Raw genomic sequence first — 21,223 nt, 5'->3', positions numbered from 1 at the left:
AATTGAACTTCTCTTAAATTCCACAACAAGATTAGTGAGCTTTATGTTTCAGTTGGTGTCTTAACTCTTTGTGTTTGTCTGTTTGTTCAGTATATATTTTGATGACTCCAGATGGTATCTAAATTAGCAAATGAACATTCTTAAAAGAGCGCTATTCAAATGGCCAAAAAATTAAATAAGCACTTATGTTGGGAAATAAGTATGAATACTAATAAGATAAACTAGCATGATGTGTGTTAAATCTTTGAAATGATGAAAATTGTGCGTTTTGACTAATGAAATTACGATAAACCTCTTTTTGAAAAAAACCTGTTTTTGCTTAAATTGAAATGAACAGTTTATTTTTTCTTCACATAACAGACTGAGGGATATGAGACTTAAAAGGATACAGAAAGAAGTAAAAAGTTTGTGGAAGTGCTGACTAAAAGTTGGTAAGTTTATTTAAAAGTAAGTTTGGGGGAAGCGGACTTGGCCCAGTGGTTAGGGTGTCCGTCTACCACATGGGAGGTCTGTGGTTCAAACCCCGGGCCTCCTTGACCCATGTAGAGCTGGCCCACGCTCAGTGCTGATGCGTGCAAGGAGTGCCCTGCCATGCAGGGGTGTCCCCTGCGTAGGGGAGCCCCATGCGCAAGGAGTGCACCCCGTATGGAGAGCCGCCCAGCACAAAAGAAAGTGCAGTCTGCCCAGGAATGGTGCCGTACACATGGAGAGCTGACACAACAAGATGATGTAACAAAAAGAAACAGAGATTGCCATGCCGCTGACAAGAACAGAAGTGGACAAAGAAGAAGACGCAGCAAATAGACACAGAGAAGAGACAACCAGGGTGGGGGGGGGGGGGCGGGAGGGGAGAGAAATAAATAAATAAATCTTTAAAAAAAAGAAAAGTAAGTTTGGGGAAGCAGACTTGGCCCAATGGATAGGGCGTCCGCCTACCACATGGGAGGTCCACCGTTCAAACCCCGGGCCTCCTTGACCCATGGAGCTGACCCATGCACAGTGCTGATGCGCGCAAGGAGTACCGTGCCACACAGGGGTGTCCCCCGTGTAGGGGAGCCCCATGCACAAGGAGTGCGTCCCTGTAAGGAGGCCATGCCCAGTGCAAAAGAAAGTGCAGCCTGCCCAAGAATGGTGCCGCAAACACGGAGAGCTGACACAGCAAGATGATGCAACAAAAAGAAACACAGATTCCCGGTGCCGCTGATAAGGACAGAAGCGGTCACAGAAGGCACACAGTGAAATGGACACAGAGAGCAGACAACTGGGGGTGGGGGAAAGGGGAGAGAAATAAAAAAAATAAAAAAAGAGTAAGTTTGTTTTGTCGTAAGGTAAGCTGGCTGGTTTTCATAAAATCAGGAGGAAATATGTAGACAAAACTTGAATGCACATGGCAAGTTGTAGAAGGTATTGTGGAGATAGAATTAAATAAGGGGGAAGTGGACATGGTTCAACTGATAGAGCATTCATCTACCATATGGAGGGTCCAGGGTTTGATTCCCAGGGCCTCCTGACCCGTGTGGAGCTGGCCCATGCGCAGTGCTGATGCGCGCAAGGAGTGCCCTGCCACGCAGGGGTGTCCCCTGCATAGGGGAGCCCCATGTGCAAGGTGTGCCCCCCACAAGGAGAGCTGCCCTACATGAAAAAAGCACAGTCCACCCAGGAGTGCACACACACAGAGCATATGCAGCAAGATGACACAACAAAAAAGAGATGCAGTTTTCCCAGCGCCACCTGATAATGTAAGCAGATGCAGAACACACAGTGAATGGACACAGAGAGCAAACAATGGGGGGGAGGGAGAAGCGGAGATAAATAAATAAAATAAATCTTTAAAAAAAAAGAATTAAATCAGGGAATGTGTTTTGTGAAGGTGAAATTTGTCTTGAGATGAAGTAACTATAGTCTATGTGGTTATGGATAGTTGTAAGGAGTTTACATAAGCATTGCTTAAACTGAAGGAAACCATTATCAAATAGAAACTGAACTGATGTTGACAACAAAAAGTTAACTTCATCACAGGAAAACCTGTCAGGGGCCACCTCGAACTGCATATTAAAGTGGTGGTAGGGAGAAGATAATCTCGATTCCACTGGGAATCTTAGGTTTTCATTAAATAATGGAAAATGTAGTTTTTCCTGTACTGCTAAAATAAAATACCTGTTAATTAATGTAATCATGATAAAGGTGTAAACGTGAAAAGGAAACTAATAAAATGGTTGAGTTCATTTGATATGTTATAAGTTGAATACAAAATATTTAGAAACTGTTATAAAATTAAAAGGGATTTTTAAACCCTCTGTTAATCAAAGTTGTATGAGCAAAATGTTCATATGAATAAAGATTGTGTAAAATTCCAAAAATGTAACAATGTTTTCTGCATAATATTAAAGTATAATGTTAATTAATTTATTTGTAAAAATGGTATGTGTCACAGAAACAACCTCTTCACCTAGAAATCAAGAAGCCGATGCTTTGCTCAGTATTCATCTAATTTGATTTGCCCCACCTTTGCTAAAGAAGCAGCTCTATGGCTGCAGAAAGAGAGTGGCCATTGGGGACTGCCAGGAGTGGCTCATAAAAGTAGAATACTGTAAATTAAAGTAACCCACTGCTGTATGCAGCAGTCCCAAATAATGCTGGTTTATTGCAAGAAATTATACCCAAGTATGTCACTGTCACTTTGTTTTAGAACTTGCTAAGGCTTTCTTTAGTATCAAGCCAGCCTGCATTCACCCAAGGCTATGTGCATAGCCCAACCATCTGCCCTGGCCTGTGGCAAAGAATCTGGCTGCATAAAAGAAACCTGTGGCTGTGACCCTATTTTGTATTGATATTATGTTAACCAGCAATTCTTTTTTCAGAGAAGAAGCGTCAGAGACAATGGTATCTTATCTTAAGACCCCGGGATAGACAAACAACTGGGACACGGTGCAAGGTCTTTGCTACTTTGTCAAACTCTTAAGTGTTGTTAAAGTACAATGTTTTTCCACACCACAAACTCCAAAACAATTAATGGTCTTTTTGGGTTTGTTGGGGTATTGAAGACCCTTCCTCCTTCCTGTAGCTCAGATAGTAAAACCTTTGTATGTGTTAATCAGGAAAGGTTGTTCATGGAAATGAGAAGACCTTCCCTGCTCCAGCAGGCTGCTTTTGAAACGGTAAAAAAGGCAATCACACAGGGTCAAGCAGTCAGGGGGTGGACCCTGACTTATCCCGTGAATTGGGTATGGATAGCACCAATATTGGCTTTGGGTGGGGCTTGTGGCAAAGGCAACATTCTAAATAAATACCCCTTGGGTTTTAGTCACAATCGTGGAAAGGGGCCAAAGTACAATATTATAAAGTACCCTTTATAAAACCCAACAGATTTCTGGCACTTAGAGAAGCAACTATGTGCAGCATACACACTCTGTTGCAAGTCAAGGGCTTAACCCAATAGTGTCCAGTCACTCTGGAGACTGCCATCCCTACCTAGGGATGGATTGCAGATACTAGAAACAAAACATGAACAATGGACTGTCTTGGGTCACCCTCTGGGGACAGAGATCTGTGGAAGGACATCTGGGATGGCTACCAGCAGGGACAAGTAACTGTGTATCATGTCCCTGCCAATTCCTTTAACACTCCTCTCAGGGATGTTGAGGCAGATGCCTTCCCAAAGATCCAGGGCCATACCATTGAGACTGGAGAAGCAGCAGAGTGGCTCCACGGGAAAAGCAGACATCGTGGCTCCCAGACCCTGGAGCAGCAGTTCCAGCAGCCCGTAGCTTGCCAGCAGTTCATGGACATCACCCACGCGTGTTCATCAGGCCCCCTCTGAAGACAGTGACTCCGGCAGCACAAGGGCAAGTGGATTACATCAGTACCCTTCCTCTCTCGGAAGGGACAAGGAATGATTTCACTGCCACAGACCCTGCCACGAGACTCTCGTAACCAGCCACTATTCGCTGCTTAGAAAATGTAAGTGCCCCATATGGAGTGCCAGCCCAGATTGACAGTGACCAAGAAACTCCAAGAAAATTGACAGTGACCAAGACCAGTCGCCCCATGTAGTCTTAGACTATGGACCAGGATATTGTTTGGACTTTTTATGAAAAAATAAATGGCTTCCTAAAGAAACAAATACAAAGTGATAAGGGATCTTTATAACAATGGACTAGGTTTAAATTCAGTGCTGTGGGCTCTCCCCCCAGTCCCAGGTAAGATGCTAACAGCAGGACCAATGCAGGCTTTGAGATTACAAGTTAAAGTGCCAGCCACCCCACAGTCCAAAAGGGGATGTAATAATAATCTATTGTTGCCTATGCCTCAAACTATACAAACTGGGGGAAAATTAGGTCATTTGGCCATAGTACTGGCCTATGCAGCTGCACTGTTGGGAATCTTAAGCCCATAGGAAATAGGAGTTACCCAAAACATTGTTATGAAACCACAGTTAATAATCCAAGGTCTCCTACTCCTGCTGGCTCTCTATGTATATCTATGTGAACTCTTCTTACACTTATTAACAAAGACTTTACCTTTAAGACTGAAATCCAACTGCCATCTTTCACCCTAACTCATATGGACCCTGTCTGTATGAAACAGTAAGAGAAAATCTGTAATATGAAATGATTACCTGCTGAATGATGCAATTTCACTGTCACGCATTAATGTTCAGTGTTGTGTATATGTTACCCCTATTATTCTGTTGTCTTTTATATTGTTATTATAGAATCTGGATGCAATGTTCCAATGCCCTAACTTTTCAGATGGCATAGCCATTTGGTATTGTTTATGAATTCCAAAAAATGATATTGGATTGTAAGCTGGTTATTCCTATAGGCATATTAGATTGTATTAATTTCAGAGGTTTCACTTTACCTGATTAAATTATGATTAGGGATTTGACTTGGCCGGCACGGACTCAGAGAAAATGACACAGCAGAAGAGAGAGTTTGAGTTTTGATGCTGGAGCCTTGGGAAGTAAATACACAGGAGGCAAACATAGAGGAATAGAGACAACCCCACAAACACAGCAGAGGCTCAGGGAAGAGAATGAGCCTGAGCGTCTACAGCTGCAGCTAAGCCCAGAAAGAACTGAGCCCCAGGAGAGAGACGAGGCTTATCCCAGCCTACAGCTGAGATTAGAAGCTGGGACCATGGAGCCTTAAGAGGAAAGCTGAATCCTCACAGACATCACCCACCATCTTGCTCAACACATGGCAAATGCCTTTGGGTGAGAAAGTACCTCTTGAGTTGGACTCTTTAGGGCTTGGTAGCTGTAAGCTTCTACCCCAAATAAATACCCTTTAGAAAACCCAACAGATTTCTGGCACTTTGCATCAGTACTCCTTTGGCTGATTAGTACAGATGGTATCTCAGAAGATATACACGTAGAATGGAAGGTGTAAGGGGCATTGGGGTGGAGTGTAGGGACATGAAATGCCTGCTTCCCCCTCCCACTAGTTATCTGTGTAGATTGCTGGAAAGGGTGGGGTTGAACTGGTCAGCCATCCATCCTGGAAGATTCTGCTGTAGTGCTCACAGGATTCTAGGTGTAGTAATCGTTAACCTGCGTATGTGCTGCCCCTCACTACTGTGTACGTGCTGCCCCTCACTATTGCATAGGTGGGGCCTCTCAACGATAATCATTTACTAGGCCACATGCACTCTTGAGCTGCTCCATACATCAGCTAGACCCCCTCTTTGTGCTGTCTAGCCTTATATAATCTTCGTCTTCCTGCTGAACAGTATGGTAAGTACCTGAGCAGCCATCATCAGGACTGAACATGTGAGTAAGAAATGGCGTGACTGCTGCTGGCCTCCCCATGTGGCTTCTTTGGAATATCAAAGCATTTGATCAGCCTTCCTGGGCTCCACCTTCCTGCATTACACACTCTCAGTGCTGCGAGTCCTTCAATCCACAAAGCACACTCTGTGGCTGATACTGTGACCACACTGGTTTGCAGATAAGGAAACCAAAGCTCAGAAACAGTTCTGTTATTTGCTTAAGTTTATCCAGCAGGAAATGGTGGAGCCAGGATTTGGAATCAGGCAGCTTGACTGCTACCGTCTTAAAAATGCTTACACAAGGCATGGAATAGAATGTATAATATGACTTTTCTCTGTCTTTTTTTTTTTAAAGATTTAAAAAAAAATTTCTCTCCCCTTCCCCCCGCCCCGCCAGTTGTCTGTTCTCTGTGTCCATTTGCTGCATGTTCTTCTTTGTCTGCTTCTGTTGTTGTCAGCAGCACGGGAATCTGTGTCTCTTTTTGCTGTATCAATTCTCCGTGTGTGCAGCGCCACACCTGGGCAGGCTGCACTTTCTTTAACTCTGGGCGGCTCTCCTTGCACGGGGGACACCCCTGCGTGGCAGAGCACTCCTTGCGTGCATCAGCACTGCGCATGGGCCAGCTCCACATGGGTCAAGGAGGCCCGGGGTTTGAACCGCGGACCTCCCATGTGGTAGACGGATGCCCTAACCACTGGGCCAAGTCTGCTTCCCTCTCTCTTTTTAAAAGCTAAGAATCTTCACTAAGTCTGAAAGAACCAGAATCATTCTCCTACCAGTGGTTATCAGGTGGGGACAGCAGAAGGGCTTCCTGCCCTAATTTACACATTTCTGTAGTGTTCGCCTTTTTTGTTTGTTTATTTTTTACAATGAATATTTATTACTTTTGGGGAAAAACTTAAAATACACTGTATGTAAAAATGTTTTTTTAAAAAAATAATAACAAAAGTGTTTGGACAAGTTATTTTATTGCTGGGAATACAGTGGTCATATAATATGCCAAAGCTGTACCTGTGCTAACGCCAGTGGTCACCCAAGCCCAGAGCACTGAGGAAGAGAGCACAGCAGGTCATTCCAAAGGGCTCGAGTGTCTTAAATATAACGTCCTCTGCCTCCCTGTGGCTTCCCACTCTACATTCTCTCCTCTTTTGGAGGCTGCTCTCAGGTTTCTTTTGAGACCCATTAGTTCTCAGGGGGCCAGTGGGGAGGACTGCTGTTTGGCGGTATCCGGGGCTTCCCCTTGAACCTGGAAAGAGTTACAAATGGGACCTCGTGGCCAGGGTCTCGGTGGCATCTTTCCGGCTTCCTTAGTAGCAGGGGAATTCTGGGCAGAGTCTCAAAAGAAACCTGAGAGCAGCCTCCAAAAGAGGAAAGAAGGTAGGGTGGGAAGCCACAGGGCGACAGAGGACATTATATTTATATAATATATATAAATTTATATAAATATATAAATAATATATTTATATATTTAGAATGTCCTGATCTGGGGCCCCAGGCGTGCGACTCATCTGTAGCACGCCTGCAGTCCACGTCTTGGATTGTGTACTTATCTTTTTGTTTCTTAATAAACTCTTCGCTCCCTTGCCTATCCTATAGCATGGCCTTAAATTCTTTTATGTGACAAAGCCAAGAACCGAGAGGCCCAGAACCCAGAGCACGGGGGTCAGCATATGTTTCACGCCGGGCTGCCTCCTTGTCCTGGGGTGTGTAATCTTGAGTGGCCTGGAGCCCATTCAGCCTGGCAACTCTGCCCCGGAGAAATCGCTGGTTGGTTTCTCCTCCCCAGAGCCCAGGGCTGATTTGGTTCTTCTCTGAGTCTATCTTCCAGCCTTCTCTTTAATTCTTTAACTGTAACTCCTTGCAATGAATTCCTTTCCTGCTTACATTAGCCAGAGTTGGCTTCTGTTGTTTACCCTCAAGATGCCCGGCTGGTGGACCATAGGAAAATGGAGGTCAGGGATGAACTGGACGCAGTCCTAACCGGTCAGCCTCTGTCCCACCAGCACAAACCACCGAACTCTGCGGCATGGGTCTTGGGAGCCTGCAGTGGGCAGTGTGGGCAGTGGGCAGTGTTGGGGGAGGGCTCATTCCACCGTTGTCTTGTTAGGGTCATTCTCCTTAAGCCCATCTCTATGTTCCTCCAAAACCAAAGCAGGCTCCCTCTCATGCTGGCCTCGGCAGATCTGGGGCCCATTGCTCTTTCCCTTTACACTCACCTCCTCCTTACTCCTCCACCAGGGCACACTCGGAAGAGGCGGGACCGCCTGCCTGGTGCGGGGTGGCTGGGCGCCCTGCCTGCCACCCCCCTGAAGGCTTTCTCCCCTTGACGGATGGCTTCTCCCCAGCAGCTGACACCTGAGCTGGAGAGGCTGAAGAACTGCCCGTCTCCCAAAATAGATGGTGACACAGAGGATGGTAAAGTGAGACAAATCCCCGGCCCCTCCTGGCCCTGGCTGGCCCTTCGCCAGCGCAGAGCCCTGCAGGTGAGGAGCTGTGGCTGCCGGCCCAGAGGCTCTCCAGGGCCTTTCCCATGACCTGGCCTCCTGGGAGCTGCCTAACCCAGACCAGAGACAGCTCCGGAAGTGCTTTTTAGCACTAAAAATAGAATTTTGTTTTCCAAATTCCACTTGTTATGTGAAGTCCACATACACACTCAGACAACAGAAATAAACAAAAAGGATGGGGATAGACGGACCCATGAATATACAGTGGTTAACACATTGGCTGATACCTTTCTAGATTTTTCTGCATCTGTGCTACATAAATCCTCCAAGTGGAATGGCACTGGGCCACTCTGTTGGATAACCATATAGAGATGATCTTTACATTCAACAGATATAATTATAAAGCATGACTTTCAATGGCTACATATATTTTCCTATGTAGACAGGTCATGATCTACTTACCCAATCCCACGGTGATGCCAGTTTTTTTCCTTTACTAGATAGAAGCAATGCTGCTCTGAACATCCTCACATGCATTTTTTATTATTTCCTCAAGATTCATTCCTGTGGGTTGAAGGCTGTGTGTGAGAATCCCTAGACTCTGCCAACAAAGGATTTTGTCCTTTTCCTCTTTGCCAATCCGATAAGCCAAAAAAAGTATATTGTTGATGCAATTTACATCTCTCTGATTATCAGCAGACCTGAAAGCTGTACTATGTGTTCATTAGCCATTTGGATTTGTCCTTTTATACACTGACTGCCCCAGTCCCTTTATTAAAATTTGATTTTTTATTTAACATCTCCAAAATTTGCAAGCACTCTATACCCACCAAGCAACAACGCTCCTTCTTACCGCTCACTCTATCCCCTGGTAACCTCTAATCTACCCCGTCTTTACAAAGTTGCTATTTCTAGATATTTCATATAAGTGAAATCGTACAGTGTTCGTCCTTATGTGCCTGGCTTATTTCACTCTGCACGATGTTTCCAAGGTTCATCCCCGTGGCGGCATGTCTCAGAACTTCATTTCTTCTTACAATCAAGGAATATTCCTTTGTGCCTACGGACCACCTTTTGCCTAAGGCCTGAGGGAAGAGCTCTGCAAGCCTTCCTCACCAAGGGTGGATGCTCCAGCCACGCCCACCTGGCTGTTGGAACTACAACCCAGGCAAGGTGAGCTGCTCCCTCGCCCACCCCAGAGGAAGGAGCCCCACGGAAGGTTCTCCAAGGACCACTCCCATCGCTCTTGGCAAAGGCCCCTACTCAGTCTCCTCTGCTGCTTTCTCTTCCCTGGAGTAAGAACAGGCCGTCTGAGCCCCCCCCGCTAGCCTCTTGCAACTCTAAATCCAAAGGACCAGAAAGTGAAGCAGCTCTTCGTCCTGTCACACCCCGGCCAGCCCGTCCTTTCACCGCCTCCTGGAAGGTAAGATCTGAAGGCACCTCTGACATCTGCTAGTCTCCCTCCCACCCCGCTTCTCCCCTTTATTTCCAGCTGAGAGACCCGGGGAAGTCAGGTAACTCGTTGAAGGTCGTGGAGTCTGGACTGGAGCCCAGTCCCCCCGATTGCCTGTTTAGGGTTCGTCCCAGGCAGCAGGCTCCTAATTCACCGTGAACATCTGGGGAGGCTCCTGCTCTATGAGAGCCGCTGTGCAGCCCCTCTGCAGCTAGTAAATTGAACAGCTGGGATTCGAACCCCAGTGGACCTAAATCCAAAGCCTGTGCTCTCGGCCATCGTGCTTTCAACCGTGTTAGAGATTCCTGTGCAAAGGAAGATAAATCGTACCAGACTGGGAAAGGGGGTGCTTGTCTCTTCCCGGCTCTTCCACTAGTTTGCTGTGTGGCCTTGGGAAAGTCACTTGATCTCTCTGAGCCATGATTTCCTATCCATGAAAACTGTAGACTAGATAACCCTATTGTCTAAGCTTTCCTGTATTCTCTGGGATGTTTGCCGCAAGAGGGCAACGTCTTTGTCAGATTCCCTGCTGTGCCCTTAGCTCCTGGACAGCACAGCACAGAAGCAAGAATGCGGAAATGAGCCTGGCGGCTGACAAAGTGGGACAGCCCACGTGTGTCTGGAAGCCCAAGATACACAGGGTCCTGGGGAGACAGTGTCCTGGCTCAAGGGAGCTGGACGTGAACCGGGCGTACACGATCCATATTTAGAAACTGGTTCTGGCCGCTGGGGGCTGATCTGGTTTCTGACAGAGGATACAGCACAAACAGAGTGAGGCGGGAGACGTGCAAGCGTCTCAGAGCGTCCTCTTGCTCTCTCAGCTGCATGGCCTAAGAGGCTTGTCTATTTAGAAGGAAGCATGGCGGAGTGAGGGGACGGCACGGGAGACAGAGCAATTGCTTCAGACATCAAGGCCCTGGGATGGCATGAAAGCAGCTCCAGGAAGTCAGAGGGTTGAGGGGTCCCCTCTGGTTCTCAGCCAATCCCTAATGCCCCCTACAGCACCCCAGGGACATGGCCACTTGGCCTCTGCTTGAATGTCTCCAGTGACGGCAACCTCACTACCTCCTCCTTTATGTTGCATCTAAATCACCCTCTTTGTCTTCTGAGGCCAGAGCACATCTCCATCTTCAGTAACCGCCTGCCAGACACCTGGAGGCAGGGATCATGTACTTCTGAATCGTTGCTTTTGACACTTACATCCCATTTTGACAGTTAAACATCCATTGTCCTACGTCAACCTGGATCTTCCTTTCCAAGTATGAAAAGAATCTGACAGTTTCTAATAGGCAGGAAGCCCAGATAACTGCTAAAAAGCTGTGATTCACAAGGGACCAAGCGGCCCCAACCTTCTCCCCAAAATCCCCCATCCAAGGGCTTCCAGGTCTGGAATTCTACAGAGATTTACTCTGTGGTGAACTGGCTCCTCCCTGTCACAGAGGTGGACTCTGAGGTCCAGGGAAGCATTGGGACTCGATCCGGAAATCACAGACCTGGGAAAGAAACCCGGGGAATGTGCATTCCAGGCCTCTGCCTTTGCTGTCACATGACCTGGTTTTCCTTTCCAGACCAGATGGGGAGTGGGCATTTGGTGAGTACAAAATCAAAGGCCGGGAAGCAGACATGGCTCAGCTGATACAGCGTCCGCCTACTACATGGGAGGTCCAGGGTTCAAACCCAGGGCCTCCTGACCCGTGTGGTGAGCTGGCCCTCGTGCAGTGCTGATGCGCTCAAGGAGTGCCATGCCATGCAGGGGTGTCCCCCGTGTAGGGGAGCCCCACATGCAAGGTGTGCACCCTGCAAGGAGAGCCACCCCACGTGAAAAAAGCACAGCCTGCCCAGGAGTGGGGCCATACATACAGAGAGCTTATGCAGCAAGATGATGCAATAAAAAAAAAGAGATGCAGTTTCCCAGTGCCACCGGATAATGCAAGCGGATGCAGAAGAACACACAGCGAATGGACACAGAAAGCAGACAATGGAGTGGGGAAGGGGAGAGAAATAAATAAAATAAATCTTAAAAAAAAAAAGCGAAGGCCAGCCATCTCAGTCTGTCCCGAGGGCCCTGATGGCCAAGGCTGCAGGAGTGCACGTGGGACCATTTGCTTCATGGAGCCCACTTCAGGCCAGGCAGGTGGCACCACTCTGTGCTGAGGACAGAGCAGTGGGCAGGCTCATCTCTTGGAGCTTGCATTTTCAGTGGGGCAAGATGAACGAACAAGGGAAGTCCAGACCTCAACGAGCACTAATATATAAATACAAGGAGAAACAGTAAAGGGTGGCGGGGACAGGGGGCACTCGGTGGGATGTTTGGAAGGTGACACGAGAAAGAGACAGCCATTCAAAGATCCGAGAAAAGTCTTACCAGGCAGAGGAACAAGCTAAGGGCCCTGATGGGACACTGGCAAATGACCCTGTATGAGGGACAGGAGAAAGTTGGTGTGACATTTGGAAGCTTTTGTGGATCCCAGAAGAGATCATGTTCTTGGAGCTAATCCATTCCTTTGGGTGTGGGGCCCTTTAAGAGGAATGACTTGTTGGGGAAATCGTGGCTGTGACTTCAGTGTCATTAGAGGGTGAAGTCTACAGCTCGGCCACCAGACAGATGCTTGATCAGGTGGCACCAAGATGGCCAGATGGCCCTGGGCAAGTCCTTGAAAGGTGCAGGACTCTGCTCCAAGCCTGAGGAAAAGAATCCATCATTCCAGAGAGGACTCTCAGACTTCGGAATCTAACGGACTATGCCCTGCTGGTTTTTGGAACTCTTTGGGACCTGTGACCCCTGTTTTCCTTCCAATTTCTCCCCATGGCTATGGAAATGTTTATTCTAGGACTGTCCCTCCTTTGTATATTAGAAGCAGGTAACCTGTTTTTTAAATTTCACCGGTCTACAGCTAGAGGGGAACTTTGCCCCAAGCATGCCTATTATTGATTTTTATGAAATTTTGTACTTAGTATCATTACTGAAATGATTTAAGGCTTTTAATAATATTGTGATGGAAGGCATAAATTTTGCATATGGAGAGAACATGTCTTTGGAGGATCCAGAGACTGGAGTGTGACAGTTTGAAGCTTTTGTGAGTCCCAGAAGAGGTCATGTCCTCAGAGCTAATCCATTCCCGTGGGTGTGGGGCCCTTCGGTTGGCCTGAATTCAGTAGGGGCCTTGGACTGGAGCACCCCCGGGGGGGGGGGGCTCAGCCCTCTTGCTGGAGTCTTTTCTGAATGGGAGAAACATTCAGAGATTCAGAGAAAAAGAGTTGTCATTGCTACCTGCCATGTGAGGACTCCAGGATCGCCTTCAGCGCAGAAAGACAGAAGCCCTGAGAGGCTGGAGGCTGGAATCGGTGGAGCAGCCAAGAGCTGAAGCAGCAAAGCCTGGGGAGAGACGAGCCGGGTGCCTGATCTCCTGGGGCTGGGCTTGGGGAGAACGTGAGCCTGGAGGAGAAGGCAGAGACCAGCAGCCATTTTGCCCTGCTGCATGGCAGGAGGCCAGGATCTGCCAGCAGTTGACTTTTGGTGAGACAGTATTTGATGATGCCTTGATTTGGACATTTTCACAGCCTCAAAATTGTAAGATTTTACCTTAATAAAGGTTTTATAAAAGCCAACCCATTTCCGGTATATTGCATTGGCAGCCTTCGGCAAACTAAAATAGCTGGTGTGGCCTGGTAGAGGGAGGGGGTGGACAGAGAAGGAGGGCAGTGGTCGGAGAGGCAGGGTCTTGTGGGCTGCCTCAGGGAGGTGGGTTTAAGTGCAGTGGAAGCCACCGGATGTTTCCAGGAACATGGTATACTGCATGTATTAGTCAGCCTAAGGGGTGCTGATGCAAAACACCAGAAATTGGTTGGCTTTTATAAAGGATATTTATTTGGGGTAGGGCTTACAGATACCAGGCTGTAAAGTATAAGTTACTTCCCTCACCAAAGTCTATATGGAGCAAGATGGCTGCCAACGTCTGCAAGGGCTCAGGCTTCCTGGGTTCCTACGTTCCTGGGGCTTGCTTTTCTCTGGGTTCAGTATTCCTTCCTTCCTGATGCTGGCTTTTCTTTCCTCTGCGTGCTGACTTCCCGGGGCTCCAGCATAAGTCTTCAGCATCAAACTCCAACATCAGAAACCTTCGACTCTGATCTTTGCCATGCCTTTTTATCTGTGAGTCCCTACCCACCAAGGGGGTATGCTCTAATGATAACTCAATCATGCCCAGGTACAGAGCAGATTACAAGCATAATCCAATATCTATTTTTGGAATTCATAACCGTATCAAACTGCTATACTGTACAAGCTGCTGGGGATTCAGAGATGAGCAAGACACATTTTTCAACCTCAAAAAGAGTCAGATGTGAACTGGCGATCTCAAGTAGGAATCCACGAGATCACAAAGGACGGGCTCCCAACCAGCCTCAAGGACCCAGAGAGGAGGCGATCAGAAGGCTAAGAGGAACTAGGAAGTGAAGGCAGGGGATGGGCAGGAAGGGAGGGAGGGGAAGATCCCAGCACAGGTAATGGTGTGGGCAAAGGTGATGAAAGGGACAGGGGCACTACCCAGGACTAAGAGCAATGAACTCTGGCTGCAATCTTTTTGGGGATACAATTTGACTCACACAACCATGAACACACCTGATCCAGGTGCTCACGACAATGCAGACCTTGTGCCTGCAGAGCCACTGCCATCCCAAAGGCTGCTAAGACCTGCCTAAGTCTGGAGGCCCCAAGATTCTGAGACAACAGAAATGGGATGTCCTTGGTTGACAGTGTGACCCTTGACCCTGAGTTGTCTTCAGCTAAGGCTGATACTGTTCCCTTCAAACCAGGTCCCCAACTGCATGGCCACATGGGGCGTCCAAGATGGGCAGGAAGGAATGTTGTCCACTGCCCCGTGTTGTCCAGCCATGAGTTCCCCGACGGACTGACTTGATGAAGGTGACATTTTCTGAAAGATCTGGTGCTAAAGGCCAGGGGCACTCTGTGGGGCACTCAGGGAAGCAAAGCCAGGGTGGGCAAGGTTGCCTTAGGTCCTGCTTAGCCACCGACCCTCCTCACCCCCGCCAGCCTGCAGAGCTTGTAAAAGCTGATACCTGGTCCCTGGACACCATAAAAGTGAGAAAGATGACACCCGATGACTCAGCTCTAATTAAGAGATCAGTTAAAAACGCATTAGCTGGTGGCACACAGGACATGTAGAGACCTGCAAAAGGCAGGGGACAGACGACCAGCAGTAACAGCTGCGATCTCCATCGACCTCTGCTCAGAAACAGGGTTCTGTTGGGTATAGAAACACACCCACGTTCACATGCACTCGTGATCAAATAGTACAAATTAAAGCAACAATGAGGGGTCTTTTCTCTTTTTTTTTTTTGGCCTATCAAACTGGATATTAAAAAAAACAAAAATTAAAAAACAAAAAACAAAGCTGGCCAAGTTGTGGTGAGCCCGGTAGCCTCTATTTGCTAATGGAGCCAGCTGTCTAGGGTGCAATTAGGCAAAAATGTATCCAGAAGTTTAAAATAAACCAGATTTTTACCCTGCGCTTCATCTTCAAAGAACCCACACCTAAGAGATATCCAGAGATTTGCACAAATTCCACCTGCGTAAGGATGGTCAGCTCAACAATATTTATGTACAAAAATTAAAAGGAGACAACCCACACTTCTAATATTAGGAGGCAGGTTCAATTGATATATCTATAAAATGATCTATAACATGATCATTAAAAGTTAAATATTCAGAGGGGAGCGCATGTAGCCCAAGCAATTGAACACCTGCTTCCCATGTACAAGGTCCAGGGTTCGATCCCTGGTACCTCCTAAAAAAACAACAAAACAAGTTAAATATTCAAAATGCTATGACAGGAAACTCACAAGTCAATAAGAAAAAAAAAGAAACAATAAAAAATACAGTGTAATATTCATTTGTTTGGGGGACAGTACGTGTACAGGAATAAAACTGGAATAAAATATTCCAAACCTTTAGTAGTGATGGGATTCTGAGCAGTTTTTATTTTCTTCATTATACTTCTCTACATTTCCCGAGTCTACAGTGAGCAGGTCATTTTTATAATCAGAAAGAAAGAACTGCTTTTATTTTTAAAGAGGAGAAAAAGGAATAGAATCATCTGGGAGAAAGGACCTGTCCGACCTCCAGGCTGTCTGCTTTTGTCCCCATTGGCTGCAACACCCTTTATTTTACCAGCATGACAAAAAGTCCCCCCTCATTTGATCAAACCCAGTCCCCCAGAGTGTATGGCATCAGAAAAAGAAAGGGGAGTTACTGAGAAATGGGAGGGGGGGGAGAGTGGGGATTAGTAATGTAATTTGGTGAGCACCTGCCACGGTGCCCCTTTCTAGAGAGTCCCCAGGTGCTCAGAGGTCCCAGGAACTATTTAGGTGACCGTCCTTAGGAGGCAGGGACCAGGTCCATCAAGGCACGGCATGTGGCCCTGTTCAGTTTCACCTTGGTCCAGCCCTCGTCCCAGCCCTTCCCTTCCCCCATGTGCCAGTCGCCAGGAGCAAGTGTCAGCTGGACTCTCTTCCCTGTCTCTGTGGGTGGTGACTTGCAGGCCACACGTGGCTGTGGCTGGAAAGGAAGGGTCAGGAGGTGAATTCAACTTCCCACCCCCAGGCCTGCACATTCCTTTAGTAATTCAGTCCCAGGCGTGGTGTGGGTTGTGCCAGTCCGAAAGCGAGCCTGCTCCCTGCACTTACAACCACAGCACAGAGGCTGTCCCGTGCCTGGTGACACACTGTCCCAAACTGCCTCAGCCCCCTGTGCTCACGGGACAGCAGGTGCAGAATCTGGAGGCAGTAGCCAGCCGCAGCCTGGGGAGCGGGGCGCCGGGGGTTACCCCATGCTCCCTTTCCACTATCTGACAAGGCCTATCAGAAAGTCTGGCTGTGGCAGCTGCCGTGTGTCCCTGCACAAAGCACAACAGTTCTTTGCACCTCTTTAGTTAATCATTCAGTAAACTGTGGAGAAAGGAACCTGACAGGCACGGTTGTGTTAAATGAGATGGCACTTGCAAACTACAAAGTGATTTAGACCCAGAAAGGGGGCTTGCTAGCTAAAATACAGGATGCTGGGAAGCAGATTTGGCCCAGTGGATAGGGCATCTGCCTACCACATGGGAGGTCCAAGGTTCAAACCCAGGGCCTCCTGACCTGTGTGATGAGCTGGCCCACACACAGTACTGATGTGCACAAGGAGCACCCTGCCACGCAGGGGAGCCCCACGTGCAAGGAGTGCGCCTGTAAAAAGAGCCGCCCAGCGCGAAAAAAGTGCAGCCTGCCCAGGAGTGGGGCCTCACACACAGAGAGCTGACGCAGCAAGAGGATGCAACAAAAAGAGACACAGATTCCTGGTGCCACTGACTCAGGCAGACACAGAAGAACACGCAGCGAATGGGCACAGAGAGCAGACAGTGGGGGCAGGGGTGGGAGGGGAGAGAAATAAATGAAAAATAAAATCTAAAAAAAATAAAATAAAATAAAACATAGGATGCCAATGAACTCTTATCAACAGCGAATAATGTTTTAGTTAAGTATGTCCCAAATATTGAATGGGACATACTAAAATACTGTTTTTGTTTGCTTTGCTTTCTCTTTGCCTGCTTTTTGGACAGCCCGGCATCATCTCTCCTTCCTCAGACTCGGCCTGAGCAGCCCAGTCCCTCCTGGTCCCTGGACAGGAAGCCGTCAGGCCCTGAAGGAGGCCGGGCGGAGGAAACCAGTCGACCCCGTGTGCTCTGCTGCCGAGGGCCCCCATCAGCGGGGGCTGCATGGCAAGGCGCACCTGGCAGACACACGCGTTTTGGAACTGGCAGAGCCGGTCAAGGTCACAGGGAGACAGCCTGCTCGTTGTGCTTCCTGGGGGAGAGGCGGCAGGGGAGGCGAGGGACAGGCAGTGAGGACAAGGGCTTTTGGCTCCTTCCTTCGAATTCCCTCCCCTGGAAGAGGTTGCGTGTCTGCCTCGAAAGCCCTGGAGCTTGCCAGCTGATGAAGCCCAATTTTCTTTGGCAGAAAGCGGTGGTCAGCACAGCAGGGGGAGCTGGATGCCCACCAGTTCTGACTTTAACCCTTGGTGTGATTTGGGGCAAGATGCATCACCTCCCTGCTCCACTGAGTCAAAACAGGATCCTAATAAGCACAGCAGCTAATGCTCCACAGTCCCCACCGCGTACCGGGCACTGTCCTCAGCCTTTACGAATAAGTCCCTTTCAATCCCCCCAACAGGTACAAAAGGTCCCAGAGCTAGTGAATGCGCAGGCAGGAGCTGAAGCCAAGCAGCTCGAGGCCAGAGCCCGGGCTCTTAGCGAAGCAGAAGAGGCCCAAGGGCAGGAGGAGGAGGGAAGGGGATGAGCACCTGCCGGGCCCTTTTCTCAGCTGATCTCGTTTAAGCCTCACAGCAAACCCGAGAGGGATACTGTTGCCACGTTCTGAATGCAGAGCTTGCCAAGGATCAGAAATCTGAGTCCAGTTCTGAACTCGGGTCCCTCCCTTCCAGGCCTGTGCTAGCTGCTCCATCACCCACACCGCCTCTGGCTGGCAGTTTTGGGACACTGCTCAGGCCCCGGGACGCGGGCGGCCTGCAGCGGGGCCAGAGCTGCCCTCCAGAGCTTTGCCCTCCGAGGTGCCAGAGCCTCAGGCCACCCTCTGGCTGCCTTCACCCTCTCCTGGTGAACAAGCAGCCCTCCACCAGCCCCGCCCGGTCCCAGGACCCTTGCACGCTCCCTGCTCTGGAGCTGTCCATCCTTTCCACAGCCGCACACACCCATCCTGAGGTGCCCTTTCTTCCCTATGTGACAGATGGGGGTAAACAACTTCTTGCATCTGTACTGCTCCTTGCACATGGACTGCACAGTGTTACCTGTATCCCAATTTCACCCATGAGGAAAATGCAGCTACAAGCATGTTCTGTGACCTATCCAGTTTTCAAGCCAGGCCTCAAACCCCTGTCTTCAGACACCAATGCCAGGGCTCCATGGAGATGTCAGCAGTCATCTAAAGTCCTTTAGAGAAGAGGAAACTGAGGCCCAGACAGGGAGTGTGGTTTGCTCAAGGTCACAGCCATGCATGCCAGGGCTGAGACTGACACCTAAAGCTGCCGTTCCCTAAGGCCTCACCCTGAAACAGACACAGTAGGAACCAGCTATGGCAAAATACACAACAAGGGGGCTGTACGATGCCAGTTCCACCAAAAGGAGAGGTGAGGTGTACCCGATTCCACCTTAGTCCAGGCACACCTGTCTCCAGGTCAGCATCTCCTGGTGGGGAGAATCTGGGGAACGGGATAGGTAAACGAAGGTGAAATCCAGAGTTTGGGGACTCTGCACCTGGCAGGTCAGATGTTTGGGGGAGTTGCCCATGTGATAGAGCCAGGCCGGGCTGAAAGTGTCAGCTCAGTGGCCTGGATCCACGGAGGAGCAAGTGAGCTGGTGTGTGTGCTTAGTGACAGAATAGAAGGAATAAGTGAACACAGGAATTCAGGACATTGATGAGCAGCAGCCTTGATTTCTCAGTAAATGGAAAAAAAAAAAAAAAGATAGGCCAAAGCTAAATCCTTATTTCCTTCACCTTTTAATACTGTGTGCCTAAGAGGTCGGCTTCCCATGATGCTAAATTCATGCGGGTGAAGTTGAGTGGAGGGAAAGGGTCTGGGGCTGAGGGTCACAAGTGCAAGGCCGGAAGCCCCGAGGGTGAGTCGTTCCACCTGCCCCCAGACTGGGCGCTCATCCCTGTGGATGTCGGGGACACCCTCCTTCTCCGCTGCCTTTGCTTCCTTCCTGCTGGTTTTCACAGGGCCCCCAAACTCCCCGGCCCCGGGTTCCTGTCTGCCAAGTGGGTACATGTGTCCGTGTCACCATTCTAACCCCTCCTGCTGAGTGGAGGGAAGGAAAAGGTGCACCGGCCAGCCACATTATTGAAAAGCATCCTGCAAAGCCCTGGAACTAGAACCTTCGCTGCATCACTAGCTTTTGGTGGGCTGTCATGATTCCTCACGGGGAATATTCCTCCCTCCTTCCAGAAAGAAGAGTAAAGTGGAGCTCCGAAGTGGAGACCTGCCTGGAGCTAACGGGCTGGCTCCATCTCCACTCAGTGTACTAGAACTGCACAGCGCTGTTTGCCACACAGTTGTGTGAGTGTGTTGGGGGGGGGGGGGGGAGCACCCTCCAGTCCTTGGACCCAAGGACCAGTGAGATGATCTCCATCAGTGGGATCTGCCAGCCAGTGGGTCTCTAACTTTGGGAAGTGATTGTTGGAGGAACAGGGAAGGAAGCCAGGCACCAGGGCCCAGCAACTCCAGAGAAGTCCAGGTGTGTCCTTGCTCTCCCCCTTCTCCCTCTCCCCAGCAGAGAGCCCGGACAAGTTGGGGCTGGGATCTAGGAGAGCTCAGTCTGGAGCGGCTGTCATCCAGAGCAGCTGCTCAGGGCTGAGCCTCCCGTTTGAAGCCTCAGTTGGGGTGGAGGGTTGGGGGGGGGGGGCGGTTGGCCCTTGCCCAGGAGCTGGTCGCGGCTCTTCACTCACAGACTGCGGCGCCGCTGGCGCTCCCCTCGCCCTCCTTCGCCCCTGCGCCCCCGCCCGGCCCCGGCTCACCTTTAGGCAGCTTGGAGGAGTTCTCCTGGATCCAGGAGAAGAGGTGGGCGAAGTCGCAGTCGCAGAGCCAGGGGTTCCCGTCGAGGCGCAGGGAGCGCAGCGCCGGCAGCGCGGTCAGGGCGGCCACGCTGAGGTGGCGCAGGTTGTTGTCGTTGAGCTCCAGCACCTGCAGCGACTCCAGCGTCTCGAAGGCCGCCTCGTGCACGCCCGCCAGGTTGTTGTTGGCCAGGCTCAGCTTGACCAGCCTCCCCGCCGAGCGGAAGGCTCCGGCGCCCAGCTCGGTCAGGTTGTTGTAGCTGAGGTCGAGGAAGGCGAGCTTGGTGGAGCCGCTGAACGTGCCCTCCTCCAGCGAGCGCAGCGAGTTGTTCCTCAAGTCCAGGTAGACCAGGTCGCCGTAGAAGATGAAGAAGTCCTCGGGGATCCGCTGGATGCGGTTGCCGGCCACCAGCAGCTTGCGCACGTCCAGCGGGAAGGGGTCGGGCACGCTGGGCAGCCCGCGGTCGCGGCAGTCCACGGTGTGCGGGTCGGTGCAGGCGCAGCCCGCGGGGCACCCGTGCCCGGGTCCCGGCAGCAGCAGGAGGCTGCAGAGCCCGAGCGCGGCGGCGGCGGCGGCGGCGGCGGGCGCGCGGGGGGCGGCGCGGGGGCGCATGGCCGCGGGGCCCGGCGAGTCGCTGCGACACGGAAGCGGCTCCCGGCGCGGGGAGCGAGGAGGGCGTGCGCCCGGGCGCGCGGGGGCGACCGAGCGCGACGCGGACGGACGGGGGAGCCCCGGGCTGCAGGGATCGGGGCGGGGGTGCTGGGCAGGGAAGGGCGAGGGAATTGGGAAGGGATTTACCCGGACAGGAAATTAGCCCGCTGGAAAATCCCGGAGGAGAGGCGGGAGCGGTAGGGATGGCCGAGTGGCTGTCGCCAAGCGCAGCTCCACGGGGCAGCTTATTTCTGAGACAGGACCTGGCCAGCGACGCT

At 50.1% G+C, this 21,223-nt stretch overlaps 1 protein-coding gene across 1 annotated transcript in view; it reads right to left on the bottom strand.

Moving 5' to 3' along the window:
- Positions 1 to 20,906, bottom strand: part of LRRC38 (leucine rich repeat containing 38) — a 51,876-nt gene extending 30,970 nt beyond the window's left edge. Inside the window, exon 1 of the mRNA XM_058304731.2 lies at positions 20,258 to 20,906. Coding sequence (XP_058160714.2) covers positions 20,258 to 20,906 — 649 coding nt within the window. The remainder of the gene's footprint in view (positions 1 to 20,257) is intronic.
- Positions 20,907 to 21,223: the final 317 nt, after the last annotated feature.

The sequence above is a fragment of the Dasypus novemcinctus genome, chromosome 9, assembly GCF_030445035.2.
Source record: "Dasypus novemcinctus isolate mDasNov1 chromosome 9, mDasNov1.1.hap2, whole genome shotgun sequence".
NCBI classification, from domain to species: domain Eukaryota; kingdom Metazoa; phylum Chordata; class Mammalia; order Cingulata; family Dasypodidae; genus Dasypus; species Dasypus novemcinctus.
Note: the sequence above shows the minus strand (reverse complement) of the source record. Positions and strands in the feature narration are given on the sequence as shown.